The following is a 19,385-nucleotide window of genomic DNA, read 5'->3' as shown; positions in this document are numbered from 1 at the left end:
GTTGGGATTTATTAAGTTTGTTACATTTTGTTACACTTTAGAAGAGAAGACAAAGGGGGTCTCTGCAAGGATGTGATTGTCATTGTACGATGTGCTCAATTATTTAGGCTAGCTCCAGAGTAGGCTAATGACTGACGCCGCGAATATGGACACGGCCGTTTATTATTATTGATTATCATTATTATTATTAGGAGGCCCCTCATTGGTCGAGGCCCCTGGGCTGAAGCCCAGGTAAGCCCCTGCATTAAGGCGCCAGTGGGTAGCATGCTATAAAAGTTAATAGATCACATGGAGAAGAGAAAACGATTTAGGAATACAGGAAAGCTATTTTTGCCGTAGATTTGGAGATTTGGAGAAGCTGATGCTTATGAGTTTATGACCGCACTGCAAGACCGTATCTGCAGAAGCATCTTCGAGCCTTTAGTGCTGCAGTCATTGTGGCACGTGTGTGTGTGTATGTGTGCGTGTGTATGTGTGCGTGTGTGTGTGTGCGTGCATGTGTGAGAGTGTGTGTGATCGCACGTGTGTGTCTAATGGCTGTAAGCATCTTTGCTCTGCTGAGCTAATGAACTGCACAGGTGGCTAATGCTAGCGTTAGCGTTGATGCACCTCCGCCTCAAGACACACTCCTCTTCTCACAGACAAGGAATACACTCCACTCACTCACACTGTAGTCAAACGCACACCCACACCCACACACATACGCACACACACGCGCACACAAACATACACACACACACACACACACATGCACATGCACGCACACACACACATATATACACGGACACACACACACACACACATACATACACACACACGCACACACACACCAACATACTTTATATACACAGACACACACACACACACACACACACACACACACACACACACACACACACACACACACACCAACATACACACACAGACACACACACACAGACCTCATCTTGCTGTTTTATCCAAATCTAGACTCCCCTATCCATTGTCTCTGTTGTCCAGTTGTCAGACAGGAAGTGTATTCCCCATAGTGACCCTTTGTGTGGACCCGCAGGCCACTTCTCGTCTGATGAGAGCAGAGATGGGGCCCAGTGCTGACTCAACCAGAACCAGGTTATCTGGTTTCTGCTGTCGTAGGAAACTGGTCTGACGGATCCAGAACCAGGTCATCTGGTTTCTGCTGTCGTAGGAAACGGGTCTGTGTGTGTATGTGTGTGCATCATACTACCCAGCTCTGTGCTCTGGTTCAGATTTGACATGACATAAGACTTCCAGTCAGAGACAAGTACAGCATGGAGAATGTGGCTGCACATCAATACCTCAGCACATACAGTCCTCTCTGAACATCTACAGTTACACAGAGAGGTAGAGAGAGAGAGAGAGAGAGAGAGAGAGAGAGAGAGAGAGAGAGATTTGAGAGAGGGAAGGAGAGAGAGAGAAGAGTGTGAGGTAGAGAGATGGAGAGATGAGAGAGAAACTATAAGGAGGAGAGAGAGGTGGGGAGGGAATGAGAGATAGAAAGAGAGAGAGAAGTATGAAATAGAGAGATGGAGAGATGAGAGAGAAACCATAGGGAGAAGAGACAGGGTGGTAGCAGTGGGGAGGGAACAAAATAGTGGAAGGACAGAAGGTAGTGGGAGATGGTGGGAGGACAGACGGAGGTAGAGAAGCAGAGAGAGGAAGGAGAGAGAGAGAGAGAGAGAGAGAGAGAGAGAGAGAAAGAGAGAGGTGGAGAAGCAGAAAGAAGAGAGCGAGCGGTGCGACTAGGGATTACTGCAGCGTGGGATAGAGGGAGAGAGAGAACTGTGAAAGAGGGAGATATTGATCAATACAAAAGTACAAATGCTGAGGGATGGAAGGAGAGCAAGAGAGGGAGGGGGAGAGAGATGGAGGGGTGGAGAAAGAGAGCTGGAGAGAGAGAGAGAAAGAGATGAATGGCTGGAGAATAAGAACACAGCCCAATAGAGAGACTTGAGTTACAACCCACCCACAATAGCCCATCGTATCTCTGCTAGTTCGCATCTTGGGACGTCTCAGTGCTTTCTCTCTCTCTCTCTCTTTGTGTGTGTGTGTGTGTGTGTGTGTGTGTGTGTGTGAATGAACATTCTCACTCAAACACACACACACACACACACACACACACACACACACACAAACCCACACACACTTAGGTGTCCTTTGTGATGGGATTATGGAAATAGGCAACAAAGCCTACTGCCCTCTCTGTGTCATCTCTCTTTCTCTCTCTCTCTTTGTATGTGTGTGTGTGTGTGTGTGTGTGTGTGTGTGTGTGTGTGTGTGTGGAGGTTGTTGTGAGGGCAGCTGTTACATAAGACCTTGGACCTATTCCTTACTCCAGGTCCTTAGCCAGTACTAACACACACACACACACACACACACACACACACACACACACACACACATACACACATACTCAGAGCCATTCCGCACTCAGTGCACGTGCACACTCATGTGATTTGCTGAACCATGCTATCCTGAAGCGACTATACAAGCTGTTAGCGAACACGTTCTCCTGACAGACACAGAGACAGCAGGCTCATAAATGAGAGAGTGTGTGTGTGTGTGTGTGTATGTGTGCGTATGTGTGTGTGTGTGTGTGTGTGTGTGTGTGTGTGTGGGGGGGCAGTAAAAGCCCATCCTCTGGACAGGTGGGCATGAATCTGCAGAGGTAATGACATGCACCAGTGCTCAGTAACCAGAAGCTCTTCTTTACACACACACACACACACACACACACACACAAACACACACAGACAGACACACACACACACACACACACACACACACACAGAGAGACTAGAGACTACACACACACACACACACACACACACACACACACACACACACACACACACACACACACACACACACACAGACTACAGACTACACACACAACTAGAGGCCAGCAGACTGCGGCAGATAGGGACCACCAGCTCCACCTAACAGCAGCTGGTTACACTCACAATCACAAGCCTGAGGCAGTTATCACCTTGGCTTGCTTTATATGTGTCATCTCACACACAATGCACACACACTCACACACAACACACACACACGCATGCACGCATGCACCCACACCCACACACACAGTCATACGCGCACGCCTGCATGCACACACACACACACAGACGCACGCGCAAGCACACACTCATGCACACACTCACATGCACGGCACGCACATGCATGTCTTCATATTGCAGGTTCTTTATGTAAGACAGTGCGTGTGTTCATCTCTAAATAAATGCTTCAGACACACACACACACACACACACACACACACACACACACACACGTCTGTTCCTGTATAGATTCACACTCGGCGGCCATAGTTACATATACAGACACGGAATGAGAAGCAGTGGTTGCATCTTCCTGTTAAGTGCTGATGGGCCCATAGCCTGTGCCTGTGTCTGTGTCTGTGTTTGAATAGAGGATTGGGAGAATGGGATGATCAGAGAGAGACTGGAGACTGAAAGAGGAGCGAATGGGAGGATTAGGTAAGGGACAGAGGGACAGAGATAAAAGAACAGGTTGACAGGATGAGGAAGCTAAATGAGTGTCACTCCACTCCTCTCCAGAGACAGAGAGAGCTGGAGTGAAAGGTTGACAGGAATACAGTAGGTGTCTGAATGCTAAGAGAGAGTGGGGTGGAGGAAGGTTTTTATTATGGGTTGGTTTTTAATGTTACCTGGTTTCCTTTTTGACTGTCAATAAAGGAACCTTAAAAGTCAAAGTCTCTCTCCTGATTTTTTTCTCTCCTCGATCCCGCTCTGTGTCTTCGTCTTTCCCTCTCTCTCTTCTCTCACCTGCTGCCTGCATCAGTTCATTCAGAGACAATCTCTGGCCCTGGCTTTGTCCTCTGTAGTTCAGAGCACACAATAAGTCACTGATATGGGCAGTGGTGTAGTGTAGTGGTTGAGGAGCTGGGCTAGCGTGCAGTAGCCTGAAAGTTGTGGGTTCAATTCCTGGCTTCCACTGTTGTGCTCTTGAGCGAGGCACTTAACCCCAAGTTGCTCCCGAGACAATGTAATCCCTTGTGATATAGTTGACATATGTAAGTCACTTTGGACAACAGTGTATGCTCAATGAATAAATGTAAATGTTGGTCCACTCACAGCAAAACAACTAAGCTGACATACTGATACAAGATACTGCTTTACATCAAGGTTCCATACATAACATCAGTTAGCATCCATCAGTTTTACAGTATGGATCCTTGAATTATATATAAAGAGAACTATCTGAGTGTATTCGTTTGTGCCATTGATAGATTACACACAGGGCTTCCTTCTCACAAGAGCAGAGCATGTGTCAAGAGCAGAATCAGGACATCATAACTTTTCTTTTGCCCGGAAACAGAAATCACCTAATTGGGGGTTATTTGACAACACAAGGTCAAACAAAGTTAGGCAAATGAAGAAGAATGATTTGAAAGGCTATTTAGTAAGGGATAATGTATAGAACGTTGATTATTATTGGAAAAATAAGTCCCGACAGGGCGAACCGGACCCCAACGCGCCAGCGGAGGGGTCTTGCTTCGCCCTGAAGGGACTTATTTTCCCAAAAGCCACATTCTGAATAGATATTAAGGATGGCTACATCAGGCTACATGTTTGTCTCTCAGCAATGAAAATACAGTATAGCAGTTAGGTCATGATCTTATGACTTTTCACCACCTAAAGCACACATGGGCAACATACGGCCCGCGGGCCACATCCGGCTTTCCCTGACCGGCCCGCGTAAGGTCCGTGAAATAACAATAGATAGATAGATAGATAGATAGAGATAGATAGATACTTTATTGATCCCCATGGGAAATGCAAGAGCCTAGCATAGAGATAATGCATGCAAATCAATATCATTGCTTTTATTTTGAAAGCGACTGCTATTTGTATGCCCATACATTTGTGCATGGATGCATCTGACGTAAACACCCTCACTGATGTGCTGGTGCTTCTGCTTATGCTTCTGCGTCGACACAATGCAGTTGCCTTTACGTCGGCGTAAACCTTTCAAAGTTTTATGTCTCTTATGTCGCGGCGGGCCACCACCGCCAAAGGTTGTTAGAACAAACTCCTACTACTGCTCGTTGGCGTATACGGTGTTCATTTCAAAGCGTTACTGGCAGATAGACAGTTTACAATCGGATAACCCCGTCATTATAACCAAAATATGTCTGAGATTATTTGCAAAGCTTATGTTAGCGAACTAGTATGATGCTACTACCCACAGTTTGCTTGAAGCAGCCGGCTCAACACACAGAGCGAGTTGACCAATCACAGTTTTGTGCATAAAGTTAAAGCAAAAACATAGCCTACATTTTAAAAATAGTTTTCTTTGTGCATGTTGATTAACTAATGGGGCAATATCATGCAAAGGTCATCCTTACCATGAAAAGTTGTGCATACGCAAATAGAACTGTTGTTAAAATCTTCATTTAGGTCTATATTTTATTGTTTGTAAATGATCGGATTGAATTTGATGGAGAATTACATTTTTTTTACATCATAAATATGGTGTGCAACCATACAGAAACAACATTTTTCACATGGTAATATTATACATATTTCAAAAGTGGATAAATGGACCCAAGGTTCAAACAAATTGTGTCATTTGACAAATTATTGACAAGGGAATGGTAGAGCAATGTGTATGCTCAGCTTGCCTTTAAGACCACAACTCCTTACATTTGTAAGGCTTTTGTTTTTAAGTCAGCAAGTTCCATGGCCATGCCACATCCATAACGTTTTATAGGAAAAGTTTATGCTACACATACAGTGTTGATGCGACCATGTCCATAGTGTCTGTGCAAAGCTGATTTATATAAATGTAAAGTGTGGTGAACAAATTGTGACCCTTTCTTACTTTTAAAACCTTTAATGGTGCATTATGGATGTGACGTTATGGATGTTACATAATGTGACTTTACAAGACTGGAGACTTTATTTTAGCTCAAAGCAGATAAACGTCTGTTCTGGTGGCATGTCAGTTTCAACGCATTTCACCTTAGTGTTTACAATTGACATTTCAAAGATTATTAGGTTGATCAAAACCACAGGGAGGCCTTGCCTAACCATTAGCAAAACAAACATAATATTAAAATACCTCCAGTGATTAGCCTAGCCATAGCCTATTTTCAAGTGGCCTAATAATGAAAATCTGAGCGATTATCTTCCCGTAACTGTCATACTGTTGTTGTATAGTAACTGAATTATCGTGTTAGCTGGTGAAGATGGCTGACTTTGCAGCTGGAGTTAACATAGCAACCTCCTTCTGTTGCAGATCTGTTCAGCCTGCCGCTCACGTCTGCTTAACACAGTTTAATTTTAAATGTGACGCGATATGCCAGCATTTGAAGTGTCAGGTCTTCTGTAGCTAATACCCACAGAGTAACATGAGTAACGGCAGCAATAAACTAGATGTACCGCATAGCGGTACAAAATATGATCGCCTCTCAGTCCTGCTTCTCTTCACAAAAATAAATCACACTTGTCAATTTGTCTCCATCTCCTACTCCTGCAACTCATGTGCATGTAAATGAGTGTGTGCATATGTGAGTTTGCTTTTGTTTATAAGAGTGTGTGTGTGTGTGTGTGTCTGTGTGTGTGTGTCTGTGTGTGTGCATGTGCATATGCGTGCCTGTGTGTATTGTGTGTTTGCATGCGCACATGCATATGTGTGCCTGTGTGTGTGTTTATGTGTGTTGAGAGAAAGTGGAATAGAACATTACGTCCAATATTCCAATATATGGTTTAATGTTCTGCATTATGTCCAATATTCCAATATGTGGTTTAATGTTCTGCATTTCTCATTAGGGGGTCACTTTGATACTAAAAGTATGATTCTATGTAATGACTGTATGATATCTGTACTGTCCCTGTGTATATCTCTGTGTGACTGTGTTTAGAGATAAGAGGGAATATTATGACTTTGCAGTGTTTCACTGTTCTGCATGGCTGCGTCAGTAGCTATCTGCTCCGGATTGCCAGGCTGCCACTAATCAGGGTCTGATTCAGTGTAGTCCACGTGAGATGGGATGACCAACGCCATCTCCCGTCAGCCTGGAAGGATACTTAAACCCTAACTATTTCCTTGTCTAGTTAGAGCAGCTGATGGATCTTCAGGTGAAGTCATGCTGTCTCTCCCTTGATGCGCATCATTGTAAATAAACTCTGTTCCTGATTTTTCATACTATTGGTTTGACTGGGTCTCTATTAAATCTATGGTATGAAAATTACCATCAGTGTGCATTTTTGTTGGTGGCTGTTTGTGCATGTGTGTGCGTGTGTGTGCATGCCTGTCTGTATCTGTTTATGTGTGTGTGTGCTTGCCTGTCTGTATGTGTGCGACTGTGTGTGTGTGTGTGTGCACGCACGTGTGCGTGCATGTACTTTATGTGTGCAAGTCACAAATGAGTGGGTATGGGCTAGGTTGATGCGGGCTCTTGAGACTAACATACCATACATATTTTGTCATTTTGGGTGCAACGGTTCAGGTAGGGCTAGTCATTTAACCTAGCGCGGTGGGGGAGTGGCCACCAAGTTTCATGTTCCCTGGTGTTTCAGTAACCCGGGAATCACTGATCAAAATTGATGACGGTAAAAGAAAAAAATACATTTCTTTTTTATGTTTTAAATGACTTGTTGTCCTGATTCTTCCTGTGGATCTAAGTGGGCACTGAGGAAGCAATAATTTCATCGCTAGTTTTTCATGATTACTATTTCAATTGTTTCATATCAAAATTCACTACTTAATAATGTGTTTTATGTAGTTTGTCGAAGACTGGTTCAGACATGTCACATCCATAACGTGAAACCGTCACATCCATAACGCCAGATTTTCCTACATAATGCATTAGGAAAATGATGCATAGCTTCAAAAACACACTTTTTGTGTTCATTCAAGTCTCCTTCATGCTACATATATCATAGTTTCGGCAGTTTCCTTCAAAATTCACAGAGTTTGTAGAAAACCTGTAATCTCTCACAAAAGTGTGTCTATTTCATGTCACATCCATAATGCTGATAAAATACCTTGTATTCTTAGGATGAAAATTATATGATATTTGAGGATTTCTCAGTATTCAGAGGACAGAGGTTACATTAAAAGTTATGCAAATTAATTAAATGATACTATTTTTGCCCCTATTCTAAGGCATTTTGTTTACCAATATGCGTCCAAATGTCACATCCATAACACTGGAACTGCCAAATGACAGCCTATTATTGTCTGCTCCACATTTTCATAGTCTAATTCTGCATAGAGTTAATTTAATGATGGTCATGATGGTAATGATTTAATGATGAAATATTGCTGAGTGTTGATGAAATAGTGGCACAGGCCTATGGTTGTACTGACTCCTTCACATTTTCCTAGCCTAATTATATAGATATTGTAGTACTTTTTTATATCAGTCTTTGAAAACTGAAAAAAAAAAAATGTCAATGTCAAAAAATCATTTTCGAGAATGAGGATTAAATACTGGACATAGATTAACTATTGCTGTTTTTCCTTTGTCTCCCTCACATTTTCATCTGTTTATACTAGTAGCAAACAAAACCATATGATTTACTTAATGTTATACAAGAACAGAATAGAATTGAACAGAATTGAGTTCAGACTTGAGTTCGGTATTTTGGGTCCGGCCCTCCTCAACAGTCCCAGTTTGTCATGTGGCCTCTTGGGGAAATTGCCCACCCCTGACCTAAAGCATTGATATGACATTGATATTATATAACAGAAGGTAATTGTTAAAAATAAAAAGACTGCAAAGAAACTGTAAAGTACTTCGAAATATTGCATTTTTTGAATGTACGCAACATTATCGTGTCTGGTGTAGCCAATTCCATTGTTGATTGTTGCATAATCTTATGATCTTATGACCCCTTCAAACATTTATGATAATTAAAAGAAGGCAACTGATGACAATAAAACAAATACAAAAAAAATACATTGAAAATCTTTCATGATCTCAAGTCAAGTCAAGTGTTTATTTTTGCCATTTGCTCATGTACAAGCTTACAGGAGCATTGGAATACTTGTGTGGATCAAACAGTCAATAAAAATGTATATTCTAAATTATAGTATTGTATTTATTTAATTTAATTAGGCTATTGATTGAATTGACATTGTTGTTTATTATTGCTATTCTCCTTAATGTAGTCTTACCAACTTTTTTAAATGTTAAAGGTTGTATCAGCAATTTCAGGGTCAAAAAAGGCCCAAACATAAATGATCACACTCATCTAATCTTTCCTAACAATCCGCTAGCTGTCTGCCCCATAAGCAGGCCGTCGAAAAAAGCGTCTCTGTAGTCAGCCTAGGCTCCGAAATCTATACACAAAAACAATTGCTACCAACAAGGGTTGGCAACCCACTCAAAAGCAAAATAAAGTGTTTCAACCAATACCCGACGAGATGCGCGTTTAGGAGCTTTTTAATTGCACTGTAGAGAGGGGGAGGAAGTAGCAAGCTAGCACTCTGTTTTGTTTGAACATCAACAGAAGTGACGTATCCCCGCTATCGCTGATACAACCTTTAAATTTAACTTTGTATTGTTTTTATTTGTATGTCGCTTTGGACAAAAGCATCTGCTAAATACCATAACCATAACCATAACTGTAAACATAACCATAAAACACATTCATTATTAAAAAACACAACAGATAAAAAAGTCCACATACCGATAAATAACAATAAGTACAATTACACGTATATCTCTCTATAAGACGTCCAGTAAGGCAGAGGGGCATGTGTGTGCTCTTATCTATAGAGTGCCCCACCTGAGGAGATTGTCCTTTCCAGCAGAATGAGCGTCTGATTGGTGGAGAAACGTGCGGCCGAAGGGCCCAGTGGAGCAGCTAATGGCTCATGAAGAGACAGATTGCGAAGGAGGAGCTACTGTAGAGGAGGAGAGGAGAGAGGGATAGAGGAGATGAGAAAAGAGAAATAGAGCGAAAAAGGAGTGAAAATGATGAAGGTGGGATGGGAGGGAAGGGAATGAGAGAAAGAAATGAATGAAGAGAATGAATGAAGAGATAGAACACAGGTGGAAAAGTAGAGTGTTGAAAGGCTGACAGAGTAATGGATGAGGTGAGAGGAGAGGACACACACACACACACACACACACACACACATACATGTACACACACACACACACAGCCAGGGACTGTTAGCTGGGGCAAATGGTTATAATGACACTCTTGGGAGAATACATACATTTGGAGATGCAACACATCAATTTGTATTCATCTGCTCTCTGTTTCATAGATAGATAGATAGATAGATAGATAGATAGATACTTTATTGATCCCCAGGGGAAATTCAAGATCATTGCTTTATTGGTCTGATTAGTGTATTCGTCTGTAAAGTTCAACATGAACACCTTTGATCATTTAAAGCCTCTAAGGTTTACAGCTCAACTCTCTCTCTTAACTTTTGCATCCTCTCTCTCTCTCTTTCTCTTCATCTCTCTCTGTCTCTCTCTTCGTCTCTCTCTCACAGGTCCATCCCTTGCTTCTTCAGAACAGACGAATGGACTCTAAGGTCCGCCTACTGCGTCGCACCATTAGTGTTCCTGTGGAAACACAGTTCCCAGAGTTCCACAATCAGCTGTCCACAGAGAGTGGTAAGTTTAAAGATGACATGCTGCTCTCTTTCTCTCTCTCTTTCATTCTCTCTCCCTCTCTATCTATCTATCTATCTATCTCCCACTGGTTCTATAGTTGTGCTACTGCTTGACCAATGCCCACAACATCAATTTAATTGACTCCTGACTGGGCAGTGTCCTGTTCCACCCACCTGCCAGTCATAGATGTGCACTGTAGTGTGTTGGTGTGGTGCATCCTTTCCTCTGATCATGTGGATAAACAACCCGATCGGTTTCAGGCTACAAATTGCTCAACGATGTGTGCATTACCCCTGCAAAGCTGCAGTGTGGTGCCAATTCATTTCCGTGGGTGTTTTTCTCCTGAAAATGATCTGTCAAAAGGCTCGTTAGAGAACTACAGTAGTGAAGGGATCTACAGTCAGAGGGCGCCAGAGCAGCTCCAACAGGGCGTGTGAATGACTGTTAGACAGGGCCTGCACAACTGGCTGATCTCAGGCACCACGCAGAGGGAGGAAGTGATAACTGATTTTATATGAGATTAATATGTTCACAATGCTGCAGTGTTATTGTACAAATTGTTATGCTTTTATGTTTTGTGCTTTGGCAACACGGTACCTACAGTCATGCTAATAAAGCAACATTGAATTAAATTGAACAGAGAGACTGACGAACTGCTCAGGAGGATACCACAGGGGCAGCCATGGCCTACTGGTTAGCGCTTCGGACTTGTAACCGGAGGGTTGCCGGTTCGAACACCGACCAGTAGGCACGACTGAAGTGCCCTTGAGCAAAGCACCTAACCCCTCACTGCTCCCCAAGCGTCGCTGTTGTTGCAGGCAGCTCACTGCGCCGGGATTAGTGTGTGCTTCTGTTCACTGTGTGCCGAGTGTGTTTCACTAATTTCACGGATTGGGATAAATGCAGAGACCAAATTTCCCTCACGGGATCAAAAGAGTATATACTATATACTTATACACTTTTGAGTGTTATTTCTTCAATCGGCCAGTAGAGGTTGATCTTGTACCTGTTTTATGGTGATGCGTCTACTGCTATAGTTTGTTGCTGCTACTAGGGATCCAGTAAAGCATAAATGTTGCTGTTGACATCTTTCTGTTTTATAGTGCAGAGTCATGTTGGGCCACTACTGTTCTGTTTCATTTTTTCTTTCTATTTCACACTGAATCTTATCTTTGTTTGACAAGCAAGCAGCTTGCTTGGTAGACTGTGAAGAAGGCAGCTGTTGTTTGCCATATGTGTAGTGTCTGTTGATAATCTTTTGGATTGCTATTTGTTTTCTTCAGCTGTTCACTAGAAAATACAGAAATCTACTTCAAATAATATTTATGCTTTCTTTGGCTTTATAGGCCCATGTGCATCTACAAAAATCTAGAATGACACTATGGACATTTTCTTTTTATGACAGTTCACTATATGAGCAGCTTCAGGCCCTTGTAAATCTGTGTTTCATTGGAATGTTTGTGTGTGTGGGTACTTGTGTGTTGGAGTAGTATTGTGTTATTTTCACTGTTTGCTTGTGTGTGTGGTTTTATTGGTTTGTGAGTGTGTGTTTGTGTGTGGATTTATCGGTTTGTGTGTGTGTGTGTGTGTGTGTGTGTACATGTATGTGATTTTATGGGTTTGTGTGTGTGTGTGTGTGTGTGTGCTTTTGTGAGTTTGTGTGTGTGTGTGTGTGTGTGTGTGATTTTATGGGTTTGTGTGTGTGTGTGTCTTTTGTGTGTGTGTGTGTGTGTGTGGCAGTGATAGTGCTGTCTCCTCATTGCCTCAATATTAGCTCAGTTAGATCTCCTCATTACTTCCTTCTCTCTCCTCCATCAGACGTCCTTCTCTCTCTCTCAACTCCATCAGATGTCTACGGCCTTCTCGCTCTCTTTCTCCCTCTCTCTCTCTCTTTCTCAACTCCATCAGATGTCTACGGCCTTCTCGCTCTCTTTCTCCCTCTCTCTCTCTCTTTCTCAACTCCATCAGATGTCTACGGCCTTCTCGCTCTCTTTCTCCCTCTCTCCCTCTCTTTCTCAACTCCATCAGATGTCTACGACCTTCTGTCCCTCTTTCCCTCTCTCTCTCTCTCATCTCTCTCTCTATCTCTCTCTCTCATCTCTCTCTGTAACTCTACATCTACGTTCTTCTCTGAATCTCTACCTCTATCAGGTCTGTTGTTCTCACAGTCTTAAGTCAAACTTGTGTGTGTGTGTGTGTGTGTGTGTGTGTGTGCATTTGCTCCAGTTGACTGTGATGTTCCTTTGAGGTCAGAGGTGTGGATTTGCCAGTCTCAGAGGATAGAAGCACTTTACACAGATGTGCTTATGTAATATAGTGTGTGTGTGTGTGAGCACGTGTTACAGGATAGTTCACATGTATTTGAGTGTTGATGTGTTTTTTGTGTATTAGGGGAGAAACAAGTCTCTGGCACACAGATTATGTAAGTGTGTGTGTGCGTGCGTGTGTGCGTGTAAGTGTGTGCGTGCGTGTTCGTGTGTGTGTGTGTGTGTCAGAGAAACCAGGAAGGACAACACACACGAACGCACACACACACACCAGTCTCCAGTGTTTCCATCCATCTCAGTGTGTGTTTATAAGCTGTGATGCAGCAGTGCTTATGGGATGTTAGCGACCTAGCGGCTTGACCTCTTCAGCACAGAGGGAGGTTTGGCTTAATACTGACCCAGCCCTGTGCACCCTTCTTGGGCCATCACTGCTCTGAGTTCAGCCTCTTCTCCCTCTCTGGCTCTGCTGGTTGGAGGTGCTGGAATATATTATTCATGCCCAGTGACTGCTTAAGAGAAGGAAACGTGGTTGTTTCGTTTGATTAAGGTTGATTTTTATGCATGAATATGTTAGAACAGTGTTTATTTTATTTTTTTGCTTTGTTCTGTTTGTTATTTTTTGTGCTTGTTTGTGCGTGTGTGTGCTTGTGTGTGTGTGTTTGTGCTATTGTACAAACACAAACACACACACACACACACACACACACACACACAAGCGTATGACTGAATCACGTGCATTCTCACGTTGTGTGAATTATGTTCAGATGGTCTCTCAAGTGTGAGATATGTGGCTACACACACACACACACACACCTACACAAACGTGCACACACACACACACACACATTCACCCACACACACACTAGCACACACGTTCAGTACACACACTCACACACATCTAAAGCAGTCAATCACACACAATAAAACACAACATTCACACACACACACACACACACACACACACACACAAATAAATCATGTTGGCTTGAAACCGGGTCTGTTCAGCAAGTCACTGTAACATCAGCTTAATGGACTGAATACCTGACTGTACAGTAAAAGCCTCCTCTCAACCCTCCCTGGCTGTTGCCATGTGTTGTCCGTCTCCCCCCATCTCCTCTCATGTCCAGTTCCCAAACCAAACTTAATTAAAGGTTAAACAAATACAGAGGTAGCCAGTGACCTGAAATAAAAGGCTGGTATTTGTAAGACTAAGGCACAGGACCTTGTATCGTTCACAAAGACAAGACTTCTGGGCACTGGGGGAAAGGCCAGAAGCAGTGACCATGGGGAAGGAGAGGAAGCCAGGAGTTTTTAGGAAGCCTTCAGACGTCTCTTAGCAACAAGAGTTTGGCAGAGAAGGGATGGTTTTAAAAGAGTCAACAGAGGTGTTTGCACGTTGCAGGGTAATGCACTTTGCAAGGTACGCTTGTCCAGCTAGAGGGGTGTTTTTCATATTGAAATGCATATTATGTAGAATCAAACACACAGACAGACACATACACACACAAACACAAACACTCACAAATGCACATATAATCTTTGATTATCTTTGATTCTTCTGTCTCCATATCACTGTCTCTATTGGTTGCTCTCGCTCTCTCTCCCCCCCTCCCTCTCTCTCTCTCTCTCTCCTCTCCCTCTCCTCTCTCCTCTCTCTCTCTCTCCTCCATCTCTCCCTCTCCTGTCCCCTTTCAGTCTTTCTGATTAAGCCCCAGCATTATGAAAGGCTCTCTGAACTCTGTCCAGCGGGGACCCATGTGCTACGAGGGCCTCTACTTTCTCAGGTCCACTAATGTGACAGCAGCACTTTTCCAACACACACACACACACACACACACACAAACTCCCATATCCACCTCTGCTTCATGGCTCAACAACAATATTATAAACAACAACAGCATCATTATAAACACAAACAAAAACACCAACAAGCTCCCGCCTCTCCTCTCTGTCTCTCTCCCCGCCTCCTCTCCTGCATAATTAATTTATTTATCGACGCCGTTTGTCCCGAGCAAGAGTCCCAACGAGAGGATGGCACTAGATGAAAGAGCAGAAGAAGAAAGAAAAGGGAATCTGAGCGGGACTTTATCCCCCACTCTCTCTTTATCTCTCCTTTCTGTATCTGTCTATCTCCCTCTCACCCCGCCTCCCCTTCTGCTCGTTCTCTCTCTCTTTTTTTTCTCTCTCTCTCTCTCTCTCTCTCTCTCTCTCTCTCTCTCTCTCTTTTCTCCCTTGTTCCCCCGCTCTGTGCCCAGCCTGTCTCTAATATTTGAAGGGAGAGGGTGACGGCTCGGGACTCTTTGAAGTGTCAAGTTGGAGTAGGAGCTCAAACTCTGCTAGCTCAAACCTCTTTCTCTCTTTCTCTCTCACACACACACAACTCCAAAACACTATCTACGCTGTCACCCCCACTTTCAGAAGTTGTGACACTTCTCTGAGGTAACACTGAATGCAGCTGCTCAGGAGAGAGTAGAGACAGAGATCATTTTACACGATACCTTCAAACTGAATATTATGGAAGACTTCTTTACTCCAAAAGTTAGTTGTCTACAGTTGCCTCAACTTGTCTGAAGTTCCTTGTACATGTTGGCATAGTCATAAATGATTCATGATCTGGATCACAATCAGGCAATTTATCGCGAGGGCTACTGACGGCTTGCCTGACCCCGCCCATCCTAGATCTCCTTTCAGGGAGATACTAGTGGGACACGATAATTCACTAACGTTTTCCTTAGACAAAAAAAAAAAAAATGTCTGGCCAATTAGCGACAAGAGGGGAAGATGAAACTGAAACAGTTGCAGCAACATCTGCAAGCATCAAAAAATGCAGTTGGAGAAAATGCAGAAATGTATATACAGCAAAGGTGGACCCATACATTGTTTCCTGACTGTTTCCTGACTGGCAGTTTGTAAAGTTTAGGCGAAGTAGGAAGTAACATTAGGAATCTCTAATCAATGTGATTGGTAAGGCTGGACCAATGATTTCAAAGTTAGTGCCCACTGCGATGCAAGTGTTGGAAAGCAATCTCAATCGTGAGTCACCAGGCTCTCTAACCACTTCATGTGGAAAGTTTGGATTTTTCCAGGCTAACTGACGGCCGCCCATGGGTCAAGCTCCACGCCATGCCAACTCCTTCTGTGCTGTGCCACGTGATGCTGTTTATGCAGATAATTAACTGTTGTGCACTGATAGATTTCATTAAGTTTACTGAGTAGACCACGGTTTTACACAGGGCTGTAGTACTCTGCTGGTACTGAGTCTATCTGATCAAATTAAGGTTAAGGTCCCACTTTTCTTCCCTCTCTCTTTTCTGCACTCATGTGTCCTCAAGTAGGAGCTCACTCTCTCCTCCCAAGCTCATTATTTAACGTCCAGTTAACTGAATTCCCACTGACAGCCTCTTCTAACGAGCCCAGTGCAGCGGGCTATGAGGCCACTGCCTTTGGGGGACTTCTGATAACCATGCATAGCATTTAATGCTAACATGGGAGCATGTCAATATGGTCCCCCATCCAAACCTCAAAGGGCCTGGCTAGCATTAGCGTTAGAGGTCCATAGAACAGGGGTCCCCAATACCTTGTGAGCAACCAGTAGCTTCTCTCCTCTTCTGCTCTGATACAAAATGATAATTTACCAATTAAACATATTAGGCTGTAGCCTGACGAGCCAGACCCACATTAAAATGTAGGGTCTGGGCACTCACCGTTCGCAGTGCTCAGTCCAAGGGGCGGGATAATCGGTTTTTCAAATTCCCTCTGCACGCAATAGGACAGCGCTGAGTCCCATGCTTTTTCCCACCAGCGGAGCTAGTTCAAACTTTTGCCAACTTAAAACAAGCTTAACTCATGTCACACTGTTGGCCAACAGCAACATCCATCTTCTTTGTTTTCAAGTAGCAGGGAATTTAAGCCAAACCGTTCCAACTCTGCCATCAATCATTATGTTAATCCCGCCTAATGACTCTATACACGATTTGATTGGCCTGATTGAAGTTTAATTTGTCAAGCTCACAAACCAACGGAGAGTTTCTAGACTAGCCCTGGAAGCAAATGTAATTTGCTGCCGCTAGGGTGCGTCTAGATTTCTAGGCTAATTAGGCTGCTCCCTAGTAGGCTAATGTGGTTATTCGGTGATGCAGGCTTGGCATGAGGTTGTGATAAATGACTACCAAACAGGCCATTAAAAGTAAATAACATACAATAGCCTGAAGGAGACTGTTTGTGCCGCTACGCATGGGTTGTCTCACCCACTTGTTTTTAAAGTTTTCAAACATGAAATAGCCATTAAAATAAAGGCATTTATGCTTTTATGCTGAGATAATAGTGTCTTAGATTTATTTTTTTTCCTCCTTCAACTATTGGGTTCCCAACACCAAATACCTGGCCTTTTGAATTCCCCACTTTGGACACTTTCTTTGTCAAAAAATATACTATATTGGAGGGAGTATTTTTTTTTTCAAAAATGTAAATGTCAAGTACATATGTATCTGAGGTGTGAGTTTTTCAGTTGGTAATAATGTAACATCAATTTCCACTGGAGTCTACAAAACAGAGAAGGTATAGGAATTGAAATGAATACATCTGAAGCTTATTCAGTTGTTATGGGAGATCAGCTATGTGAATACAGGCTACTACGACTACTAAAAAACATTAGTTGCTCTTGTCCATGTTCATTTTGTCAAAGTAGCTCTCAGAGGAAAAAGTTGGAGATGCCTGCCATAGAAACACAACTCACTGCTAACACTAAACACAGACTCCTAATAGCGTTAGCCAAGAAGCCTAGTCCTGTCAAGTAGCATTATATTATCAAAACACAGACGTCTCCTTAATATTGAATATAATGAGTAGCCTACACTAATAGCTTGCTATGGTCTTCATTAGGCTGCATTAATCACTGCTTGGCTGGCTGCCATCCAAGCTAGCATTGCTTGCATTAATTATTTATTAATCTGCTCTCTTGCACTCTTAGCATGGCTAGCATTAACTATTCAATCATCTGCTCTCTTGACTTTCTTGTTCGGGGCCGTCATCGATGAGCTGTCCCCACTGGACTGGAGTGTGGGAGTGCAGAGGTCTGGCTGACTAGCAAGCTAACTCCCTCAAACTCACAGCATGGTGTTAGAGGAGGCCTTTAGCTAAACTTTGAGTGGAGTTAGGGAACAGATCAATAATAAGTATCAGGCTCACTTAACCATACAAACATACATACAAACACACACACACACACACACACAATTGACCTGTCGCTAAGCCCCGCCCCCCATTGTTACCGTGTGAAAACTCGGACAAACAAACCAGACTTGATTAGAAATACATTGTGGACAATGGCAGCTGACAGTATATGAAAGCAGGCTTTGAGGACGTTTTGATCGATAAAAGGATTTACTTTCCTCCAGAAGCTATCAAAAGGGACATAATTATGCTATGGAGGGGTGTATTCAAAACTTTAGAATACATACAAGGTGACAAGCAGTAGTGGGAAGATTGATACTAAGATATATTAGGTTACCAAGAGTGAAAGATCAAAAATCACCGCACACTGATCACTGTAACTTAATATTTATTGTAGAACGAACAACGTGTTTCGCCTAGCGCTTCATCAGGTTCGCTCTGTACCATCACACTGGGCTTGTCAAACAGATAGCTGCATATGGCAGGCCAATGAATCTCTGGCCACTTGCTAACGTCTTCTACCCATTCTGTTATTAGCTCAGGATCAGGCAGAGAATCGGCATTAGCTAAGACTCATTTATAAAGGTACGGTTTGCGGTCCTAGGGTGACAATGAAAGTGCATACCTTGACAGCTCAACATGCCGGTTTATTAGTTGCACCATTTTCTGACCCCATGTTGCGTGCGCACCAAACCTAGGTTCTGGATATTTACATATATTGAAGGGGCCTATAGCACCCTAAAGTGACATAAGAACTCCAACATGTTGTGACTTGTATACTAGGGCTGTCATGATGTCAAAAATCGATCAAAATAACACCCCGATCTCGAACTTAGAATTCAAAAGTAGAATCGACGATGTGACCACACCCTATGTCACGTCCAGCATGAAAAACACAAACACGGGTGTTGACGTGTGGCATGTCAACATTAGCCTATCTCCTTAAACTTGAAGCTACAGCCACTAAAAAAAGACTTCAACCTAACTAGACCAACCTAACTAGAGCTTGTAGATTTTAGCTGTAGCATTGTAGCTTCCTGGTTCGTAAGAAAAAATCTCTATTATATGGGAAAGGGAATGAAGTGTTTGCACATACAGTTCAATTCAGTTCTGAGTGAAACAACGGTTTCTGCACGCACAGAGATGAGAAAGGTATGTATCATCTTATCTAACTCTGGGGGAGATGGTGAATAAGCAAATTTCCCAAAATGTTGCCGTGTTCCTTTAACAGCTGTGTGTCTTTGTCATGTTTAGAGGTGAGTAAAAAAGAAATTTGAACAAAGGCGGGAGCTCTGCCTTTT

At 43.0% G+C, this 19,385-nt stretch overlaps 1 protein-coding gene across 1 annotated transcript in view; it reads left to right on the top strand.

Moving 5' to 3' along the window:
• dab2ipb (DAB2 interacting protein b) overlaps positions 1 to 19,385 on the top strand; it is a 230,284-nt gene that overhangs the window by 25,429 nt on the left and 185,470 nt on the right. The window contains 1 exon segment of the mRNA XM_048259739.1: positions 10,522 to 10,645. Coding sequence (XP_048115696.1) covers positions 10,522 to 10,645 — 124 coding nt within the window.

Source organism: Alosa alosa, chromosome 12 (assembly GCF_017589495.1).
Source record: "Alosa alosa isolate M-15738 ecotype Scorff River chromosome 12, AALO_Geno_1.1, whole genome shotgun sequence".
Lineage (NCBI taxonomy): Eukaryota > Metazoa > Chordata > Actinopteri > Clupeiformes > Clupeidae > Alosa > Alosa alosa.
The sequence above is the reverse complement of the archived record's forward strand: the minus strand, read 5'-3'. Positions and strand labels throughout refer to the sequence as shown.